At 35.7% G+C, this 10,768-nt stretch overlaps 1 protein-coding gene across 1 annotated transcript in view; it reads left to right on the top strand.

The window, feature by feature from the left end:
* Positions 1 to 281: 281 nt before the first annotated feature.
* LOC134806544 (uncharacterized) overlaps positions 282 to 10,768 on the top strand; it is a 28,956-nt gene continuing 18,469 nt past the window's right edge. The window contains exons 1-4 of the mRNA XM_063779844.1: positions 282 to 1,957; positions 7,638 to 7,876; positions 8,163 to 8,380; positions 9,059 to 9,228. Coding sequence (XP_063635914.1) covers positions 340 to 1,957; positions 7,638 to 7,876; positions 8,163 to 8,380; positions 9,059 to 9,228 — 2,245 coding nt within the window. The 5' untranslated portion in view covers positions 282 to 339. The remainder of the gene's footprint in view (positions 1,958 to 7,637; positions 7,877 to 8,162; positions 8,381 to 9,058; positions 9,229 to 10,768) is intronic.

The raw sequence follows: 10,768 nt of genomic DNA, 5'->3' as shown, positions 1-10,768 counted from the left end.
AGCAATAGACAATGTGGTTGCAGTCGATCCATCCATCGGGACCGGACAATCGCCTTTGCAACACTATTTTTACGACAATCTTGGCCTGTTGCCACCGTGCGTGCCCTCGCGCTACAAGACGCACCAAATCCCAACACAAAAAGGTCCTTTCCATTAAATATCATTTCAATTTGGCTAAATAATCCTCCATAATCACATTGCGATCTCCTACGATCCATCTTTATTTTAAACTATTCGCGTTTAGTTTAGAACGTGTGATACAAATAAACTGTAGAGTTTCTGGCTGAAACTTTCTCAGTCGGTTCGATGATGGCGCGGTGAGCGTCTCACGCGTCGGTCATGGCGCGTAACAGATGGACGCTAGCTCTAATTATAGTCTGCTTACCTATCCTAGCGACAGTGATAACCGCATTCCGTTTACGCGATTTACCTAGAAGTGTCGTTGATAGTGCAGACAAGTTTACTAAACACAGTGTTAAAGATAGTGCCAAAAGTTACGAGGAACTGAAGAAAGCCGTAAGGGAGAAACAACAACTGATCAATCAGAAGGCCAACGCGAAATCGGGTTCTGTGTTAAAAATAGTCAGTGATAGTGCCGATGATGATGATGACGATGATGACGACGATTTTGATATCTTCAAAAGTAATGTTGATAAATCAAAAGTGAATTCTAAATTAAGTATAGGAGAAAAATCATCAAAATCCAAAACTACAAAACAGCTTAAAGATGAAGACGTTGGAAAAAATAAAGCTGATAAGGGAAAAGTAGAAGAATTTACTAAGAAACCCGAAGTAAACCTCAGAGAGGAAACGAAAAGAGCTTATGAAAAGTCAAAACTGTTCCCTGAAGATAATGATGACGATGACGACGATGACGATGATGATGATGATGACGATGAAACTGACTCTAGTTTTATAAAGAAGGCTAAACCTATTGTAGTTAAAAAAGAAGATTTAATAAAAGATAAAAAGAAAGAAGATATAAAAGACAAAGTCAAATCAACTATAAAGGTCGACTACAATGACGATGATGATGACGACGATGAAGATGACGATGATGATGATGATAAAGACTTTAAGAAAAAAACAGAAAAATTTATTGAGACTAAGAAAAATGATAACGTAAAGCAGAGTTTAAAAAAAATGGACGAAATAAACAAATCAAACCCAGTTAAATCTAAGCAAGACAACAATGATGATGATGACGATGACGACGACGACGATGATGATGATGATGATGAAGATGATAGAAATTTAAAGAAGGATCTAAAACATAAGAGCTCCAGTTTGACAAAAGATGCTGTTGATAAATTCGTTCCGAAAAAAGATACAGATGCTCACAGTGTAAAAATGGATGAAAAAAAGGTCAAAGTAGATTCTAAACTTGAAGATAAGAAAGTACTTTCTGTTAAAGAAACCAAACCTAGTGAACCTAAACTAAAATCAGGAGAAAGAGAAATTAATAAGCCGGAATCAAAAAGAGAAAAACCACCTCCGCTAGCTAAAAAGGAAGAAATTAAATCTAAAATTGATCTTCCAAAAAAGGAGGAACACAAAGAAGAATCTAAAAAGCATAAAGAATCAGATCCTGCCAAGCCTAAAACAGCTCCAAACCCTGAAGAAGGAAAAAAGGTGGAAAAGAAATCAGAATTAAAGAAACCTGAGACTTCCAAGCATAAAGGCTCCGAAGAGACCGTTGAAAAAAAGAAAAAAGAAAAAGATGGCAAAAGGAAATCGAAGGAGTTGGACAACAGTGAACCTAAAACTATTAATATTATTGATCAATTGACAGATATGTTGTATCGAAGAAATATGTTAGCCAGTGAATTTGAAGACTTTTACGCTTTTCTACCGACGTTCGCTCCCAATTTTTCAAGGATTCATAATCCAGAATGCAGACGGCATGGGCAAATCCTATTAAGGCAATTACGCGGGACGAAACTATGGGCTTTGAATAGTAAGTACGTAATTAAATAACTAACTTTTGCTCGAGGTTGCTGTAAAATAAATTGGATGATGAGAGTTTTACCGCAATTTTTTAAACAATCCTAATTAATATTCTTAATATAAGTTTTAGGGCTGCATGACGTATCAAAGTACTTACTTGTACTAAAGTTAAGCGCTTAATTTAAACGAACGTGAATATTTCTTGTAAAGTAGTTGAGAAGACGCATAAATATTATACCGTCAAGAGGCAGAGCTGCAAAAAACCTTATTTTGGTAAAAATGCGATTAAACGTTATAATTTATAATATTCCAGCGATGTTATTACGATTTGCTTACATGATTATAATGTATTAGCTGTTGCCCACGAGTTTGTACGAGTGTATTTGTATGTTGTTTGTTACCTTTATAAGTATTCTACATGAGCATAGATCATTGTGCAGCAATAGTACATTGTGTATTAAGGACGGTAAACAAGAATTTACGAACGAGTGTGAATGACCCGAAGCCGAAGGCAAGGGCTTAATTAACACGAGTTCGTAATTCCTGTACCTACCGCCCGCGGCACACTCGTGGAAAAATAAAACTCGTACCTAATATCGTACTTACATTATAGCCCTAGGTTGAAATTTACGATTTATGGACCGCATCGCCTAACAAGTGTGATGAAAAAATACTATAATTTTTTAAGAGCTTAATTTCAAGACTCGGACTCAAAAAAGTTTACTTACCCGATACAAACTTTCAACCCCTTTTTTCCCCTTGGGGAATAAATAATCATACTTAAACGCTGAAATTGCTTTCCTTGTTTTATAATATGTCAAAGAAATGTCAAATTCCTCACTTTAAAAAAAAGTCATTTCCGACACAAACTTTAAAACCCCTTTTTACCCTCTTTGGGGATGAATATTCCAAAACGTTTAAGTAACTTTTCTAATATTCTAATATTATGTCTTACTAAGAAGTTTTTAAACTACATACATACATATTTGTATACAACCTATACACACTTTTGTCCCGTTTAGGGGATGAATTTTCAAAACTGCTGAAATTACTTACTTTTCTTGTATTCCAATATTACGTCTTTCTAAGAAGAAGTTTCAAAGTATATTTACCCGATACAAACCTTCAACACATTTTTAACCCCCTTGGGGATGAATAAAAAAAACTCATATTACTTTTCTTGTATTCTAATAACATGCCTTTATGCTAAGTTTCAATCAAATCGTCCACTACGAAAATGTCCGATCTTTGCCACCTTCGGGAATGAATTTTCAAATACGCTGAAATAACTTTTTCACATCACCTAATCAGAAAATTGATTTTTCTTCCCTGCTAGGAGGAATAAAAGTGGCACTTTTCTGTTCAACGACATTTCATTGCCAGTATAAAATATTAATATACAATTAACTATGAACATCGTATGTACAGCCTGGCAAAAAAGAGTAGAAATTAAAAAGTAGCAACACTGTAGTGTCAACACTAAGATTTTTTTATTTTCCTCATAGTCGATGTGAAAAGCGTATGTGTCATACGGTATCAAAATTATTTCGTCTTGGGCGTTAACACTTGAATCCCTCATTACGCTCAGGATTCTACTTTAGAATCCCTCACTACGTTCGGGATTCTATCGTAGGATCCATCGCTTCATTCAGGATTCAATGTACGCCCTTGACGGAAATATATCATTTTGATCCCTTGTAACACAAACTACTATTCTACGAGTATACTTTAAATAAAATACCTTTTTACGTTGTTTCAAGTCAGGCCTTGGTCACTTTTCTTTCGTATATGACATTAATCTATAAGTTTTTCGAGTTACTATGTTTTCGATCTCGTCCCTTTCTTCTTACTTAATTTTCTGAGGATCTAGCCAAGATGACAATCGTTTGCGCTACGACACGCGACAACGCTGTCTGTCTCTCTATCACTCTTCCATATTAGTGCGATAGAGAGACAGATAGCGTTTCGCTGTCGTAGTGCAAACGATAGTCACCTGGGCACTTTGGTCAATTAATCAATCAATCGTTTATTTGCCGATAAAACATAACAATGCATGCAAATACAATTATATTAACATTACACCACCGGCAATGTCAAAATTAATTACAAAAATCAAAAGAATAAAAATCCATTACAATTAATAACATAGTAAGAAATTAATTATATGTATATTAAATGTCAGTTAATTAGTGATTACCAATAAAATTAAGAAAATAAGTTAAAACAGAAGAAATACAAAAAGAGAACACATAATCAGAATTAAAATATAAATGTCAAATATTAATTTAATCTAAAGCTCTAGCAAAGTACCTATTCTTTAATGGAATAATAGGGCTTACTAATAAAATATTCTTTCAGTTTTCTTTCAAATGTTTTTAAATCCTGGCATTCCTTTACATCTCTCTCTAATTTATTATACACCCTTACTGCGGTGTTGTTTAAACTCTAAAGTTACTTCGGTCCTAACTCTAAAACTATGAAGTTTAAACTCTTGTCAAAATATCTAAAATTACTTTTAATTACTAACATGTCATCCCTATTTCTAAAATTACTGCGAACATTATGTCTGGCGGTTTTGAATTGGTCTTTATTTTTAAAAACACCAAAGGTCAGTAAGCGCATCGCAATTTAGAAAAATCCTTACTCTTTAATTTGATATTTGTTTCACTTCTTAGCTCTGTGAATGACTGTGGTGCCCTGATGGGGATGGGACACATTAGTTACCAGTTGACAGCTGACAAAATTACATATCATGCTGAAAGTTGACATTATATTTTTTTAGGTAGGTACATGTTTTAGTGTGTGATGTCGTAGCTTTTATTGCGCCGCCTCGCATTTTGCACCTAGCCAATTTATTTCTTGCTTATATTACATTCACACCAAAATATTGGTGCGAGTGAAATGCACTGAGACAGACATCAAATCAAGCCCATATTAAAAAAAATTGGGGAATGACTCCAGAAGAGCGTTTCCCAAATTATGGGTAGCGCGAGCCAATATTATATGCATATATGCCAAATGACGAAATTGTTCAGGCGGGTCACAGCCCAGTAAACTATGGGAAACACAAGTTGCTAGCGTTTCTTCGACATGCCTGCGTAGTACATTACAACGGCTATTTATTTATAGTGGCACTGTTTCGACCGTTTCGGCAACAGATGTTGCGCGGGGAAAAATCATAAATAACCATACCACGGTTAGTTTCAAGGTTTGCCCTAGCTTATAAATTTGCTCACGACCGCAGTCCTCGAATAATATACAATGTGATACAGGAGACGTGACCAGGATTACCTTACGAATTTAGTAAATTATTTACGACATGCATGATCGCTCTACAATTAGAATACTGCCGTCAAATACATAGCAATACTCTGTGCTTTATCATTGGGCTATAATTACTATAGAGAGACCATACAAATAAATGAAATTGTCGCAATCGCAGCCTGTACAGTCAGAAGCAGAGGTTGCTAAGCGGGCGAGGTGTTAAAATTTAATTATTAACCTCCGGGTCCATCATCTGATGTTAAAAAAAGTGTGGCGATATGATATCATACTTATTTTTATCCAATTGTTTCATCTGTCGGCTAAAGCGAGCTACAATAGTTCACATATTAGTATAAATGAAAACAATTCATATATGGCCATGCACTTTTGCCGCTCATTGTATACTCAGCTGTTAATAAATTCCATTCATAATGTGTCCATGGAATTTTGCAGCTTTTAGTTTTTAGTCACCTATTGAGCATATAGTCTAGACTATTAAAAAATAAGGAAAAAAATCCAGTATTTTCCAGTTTCGGAAAATCATATGTATCATATTTGATACAATGCCAATCCCTTGACAAACTAGTTACATACTTTTTAGACGAAAAATGTTGATTTTAATAAAAATAAAACATGTAATGCAAGAGAAATCATCATTTATTGCTAATTAAACGCTATCTAAAGCATCAGATGACTATTAAACCTGTAAAAATAGATTACATCTACGAATACCTGATCCCACCCAAGCAAAATTTGATCCTTTAAAGTTTCAAAGAAATGTCAAAAAACAGTTGTGTGAGATAGGAAAAACAAACAAATAATTCAAAGTTAAAAATAATATTTTTTTGTACTTGAGGGGTATTTTTTGCCATAACCATATTTTTGCGCGCTACAGGCTACGGCGTAGCAATAATGCTACACCGTACGAATATACGTCGAAAAACATCAAGTACTTAAAAAAAATCAAAGTTCAATAACTAAATAATACGACAAATAATAAAACTTATTTGAAACATGTTTTGTAACCCCACAAATATAAAAAAAAAATCATGTAAATCTATTTTGACGACAACTTGGCAATGTATTAAATGTAATACATTTCTTTTGATATGTACATTTTTGAGTTCTTAGCAATGTATCACATATAATACATAACAGTTTCATGTAAATATTCTGTGTATTAAATGTTTTTAAATTCGACCGCAATGTAAATATTTATGCCCTAAGAGATAGTAAATGCATCATAATGTAGATTATGAAAAAATATATACTAATCAATAAAATAAGTGCCAAACTTCTAATACGAAACGAAATATATTGTTTCCACGGCGCCATGTTGATTATTACTAATTAATTTACAATGACACTTGTGTCCATTATTTTTTTCTATAATAAAGGAGGATAGCTGGACCTATTTATGGCAGAAATATTTTGTTAGGTAATAAAGTGAACCTGCTAGATTTTTAACAGTTCCATGTATCACGGGTGTTACAATGCCAAGATAAGGGATAAGCTTTCAATTTCATACCATTAAAATTTTTAGTACCCACTGTCTTGGCTATCGATGCGACGATTTCTGAAACACCTCAAGAAAAATCTTGGCACCATTAAATATTTTACACTTCATAAAAAATGAATACAGGTGTCAACATGTCAGTGTTTTAAGAGCACATTCACCTTTACAAACTGTGACCTTGTGTCAGCTAGGTTATGCATATGTACCTACTTGTATTAGTATAACTATGAAGTATAATTAACGATGTTTTACGTCACAATGTAACTGTTCCAATCTAAAGAGCCTTACGGGCATTGAGTGAGGAAAGTTATACTCCATTTTGGCTTTACAACAAATAGTTACACGAACTCAACACCATTGCGTGCAACACCATTCCCAAAGGACCGCAAACTGAGTAGTGTCTTTTCAACCATAAAACTTTACAACTAGACTTTACGATTTAATACACGTAACGTATATACGTAAGGTTTACAATAGTAAGTATCTCAACGGAAATAAAAGCTTGATAGTGTCAGAGCTGATTGGTATAACAAGAGTAGGTAGTCTGTCGTCTATTTTCTAACAAAAATGTCGCATGCAAAACAAAAGCTATGACAGATGTAGTGCATAATAATTGTTTTCCATCGTATTTTCTCGGAAACGTTCGTATTTGTCATGTTACTTCAGTCAACCTCAGTGCTTTTTGAGCGAGACTGACTGAAATAGCACGTGACACGTTCGTACGTTTCCGTGAAAATACGATGGAAAATAATTATGCACTACATCTGTATCTCGAAAATTAACCTGGATATTAGCGACGGGCAGTCCGTAATTTGAATGAACATCGTACATAAATTTTTAAAATGTTCGGAGTTTACTGTTTTTAGTCTTTATACTCTGTTAGTGTACTAACTAACATTTATAATTCCAGTGCTAGACGCGTCAGCGAAGATTCCCTCGGGCATCCTTCAAGGCAACGGCATTCAACTGGGCGACTTCGACCAGTGTCTAGGAAGCCGGGCACGCGTTCAACTGGAGACCGGAAGCGTGGTGAAGGTCCAGGGCAAGTACTGCTTAGCGCGGCTGGACGTGAAGGCGGAGCACCAAGAGCTGGAGGTGCCGGTGTATCTGGCCCAGGCCAAAAACCTGATCAGGAGCCGTATAGATGATGTGAGTTTTAGTATTAGTGTTGGAGGTCTATTGGTCGATATGTCATACAATGTAATATGAAATGACACTCTACTACAAAAGTTTAATGGACAAGGGTAAACCTGAATCCAGTTTTTGGATAAATCGGAATATTATTCAATTCAACACAGCCGTAAAGTGGGCGGGTAAGCTACGATGTTTCCTGGATTGATTGTCGGGCCAGTTTCTTTTGCTTTCATTTTTATTTATCTTTTACCAACGGTTGAGATAAAGTAATGGATACTAAGTCATATCATAATTCGTTCAGCCAGGTCACTTCGTGCCGCGTTTCTCCACGTTGAGCTGGGGGGTGTGCGTGCCTTCGGCCTGCGACCCCGAGGATGCCGAGGTGGTCATCAAGGACTCTCTCAAGCACTACCAGCACACCAGCGGCCTGGTCATCAAGGTCAAGATCGACGAGAGGGACTGCCACATCCACGAATCATTATGGGATGAGTGGTTTGAGCTTCCGACAGTGCTGACGTTGTAAGTCATTATTGAGTCATTAAGGATTTTAAAAAGCAATTGAAGGCTTAGATTATTGGCCAGAATTAAAAAAAAAAATGTTGTGAATAATTGTAGAAAACGTTTTTGTTTAGTACAAAATTAATTACAAGTCGGGATAAAGTTCCTGCTTTGACATTAGCAAATTTATTACTTAGCGGCAATCAATGTGTCACTGTTAGCATGTTAAACTACTTATAAGGGACCACTGAGTTATTTATTTGGGTAGGTATTCGGCGGTTGCCAATTGTTACAATGTTTACACTATTGTAGGCATATTAGATTTAGTATACTTTAGTAAGGAAAACATCGTGAGTAAACCGGACTAATCTCAATAAGCCTAGTTTACCCTGTGGGTTGGAAGGTCAGATGGCAGTCGCTTTCGTAAAGCACTAGTGCCTACGCCAATTCTTGGGATTAGGTGCCAAGCGGACCCCAGGCTCCCATGAGCCGTGGCAAAATGCCGGGACAACGCGAGGAAGAAGAAGATTTAGTATAGGTACTAGCAAAGAATATGATGTGTTTTGTGGTTTAGTAACCAAATGTTAATAACTTGAATTGAAAGATTACACGGAATCCGGAGACCGATACCTTACATTTTGGTGACGATGTTACTAGTTTGATTTTAATTACTAGTTTGATTTTGGATGCTGCTCGCAGGTCGTTCTACGCCATCATCCTTCTCTTGGTCTTCGTGGCCACCGTCCAGGACTATCTGTCTAATGGAAGCTCCGAGGAGCTGCCAAGCGAAGACGCCGATGACAAGGCCGAGTGCGACCAGGAGGCCGAAGCAGGAGAAAAAGATAAAGACCATGCACCTAAAACTACAGGTGGGTGTTTTTTCGACTTCACTTCGCATATTATGGGCCCGATTCGGATTTTGAAATAGACATCTATTAGACATCTTTTAGACATCACCAAGATACGATATGTTTAAGATCTAACCTGTCAAATTTGACATTTGCGCGATTCTGGAGATACTGTTGAACGATTTCCACAGGATATAACTTAGAGATCCAATTCACATCTAATAGATATCTTACTCTATCTAACGTAAAAGTGACATTGGTTGCCCGAATTGCGCTGCAAAAGAGAACTAGTTGATATCTAAACTATAACGTATCTAGAATGGATCTAGTACCTGTCGTCTCTTGTGAATATCTTGAAGTTCGAATACGGCAGTGTGTGTTATTCTGATATTCCGCACCTCAATTATTTTCTGTTTGGCCCATAAATTCTCTGGTTTTGAATAGAAATTAGCCAGATTTTTATTCCGTTTTATTCTACTATGAAATAAATAAGAAAGCAAATACAAAATATTTAGTTAAGTAAATATTTCAGCCCGATGAAATGCTGAAAATTCTTAAAGACTGACATTAAAAATTTGACCTAAACATACATACGAACATGTGTACCTAGAGATGGGTCGCGGGTATTTACCCAATTTACCCACCCAGGTAAATACCCGGTAAATACCCATCTACCCGGTATTTACCCGTATCTACCCAAATGGACGGGTAGATTCATTTCTTGTTGCACATGTCGATTTGTGTTAAAGTGGAGATATAAACCGAGTTAATGGCTGTAATTATTGTGTGTCATTTAAAATTAAATGGTTTAGTTGCAGTTGCAGTTGTAAGTAAGGAATTTTTAGTACAATTTTGATAAATATTAAAAAAAGGCCGTCATAATAGTATTTTTTTTAGACTTGAGTAAATTATCGTACTTATACGTTGATAATACACATTCCAACTTCGGTCGGCGGGGGGTGTGGTTGGGGGGAGGGGGGCAAAAGTGAACTTTTTCATATTTCTTGGAATCTGTCATTAATATCGAAAAGTGTTGTATGTACAAACTAAAGTAGACATAATTTTCTACAAAAAAGGTTATATACATTTTTGTCCTAAAACTAACTGTGTTTGACTTATAAGCTCCACAAGTTGGGATACTGCACAATTTTTTTTTATTATCATTCATAAGTATTCTTTATTTTCATCTTTCTAATGTATATTAAAAGCATTTTAAAACATTTCCGGAAGCCAGAGAATGATTTTACACGATTTTTATAATTGGACTGATATGTTAAAATCGAACTTCACCTCATAGCAGCCTTTTCGTAATTAGTTTGAACATACATTTTATGTAACATTATAAAAAATACTTAAATTAATCTTATTTATACTCACATACCATTAAACACATCAAATTTAGAAGAAAAACGAAAATACCCGCGTATTTACCCGCGGGTAGGTAAATATCGGGTATTTACCCGGTAAATACCCGCTCTCGGGTATTTACCCGGGTAGTTACCCATCTCTATGTGTACCTAACCAAAACAAGGGAATGTCGAAATAGTCCAATGCTACCCTA

The sequence above is a fragment of the Cydia splendana genome, chromosome 3, assembly GCF_910591565.1.
Source record: "Cydia splendana chromosome 3, ilCydSple1.2, whole genome shotgun sequence".
Taxonomy (NCBI): domain Eukaryota; kingdom Metazoa; phylum Arthropoda; class Insecta; order Lepidoptera; family Tortricidae; genus Cydia; species Cydia splendana.
Note: the sequence above shows the minus strand (reverse complement) of the source record. Positions and strands in the feature narration are given on the sequence as shown.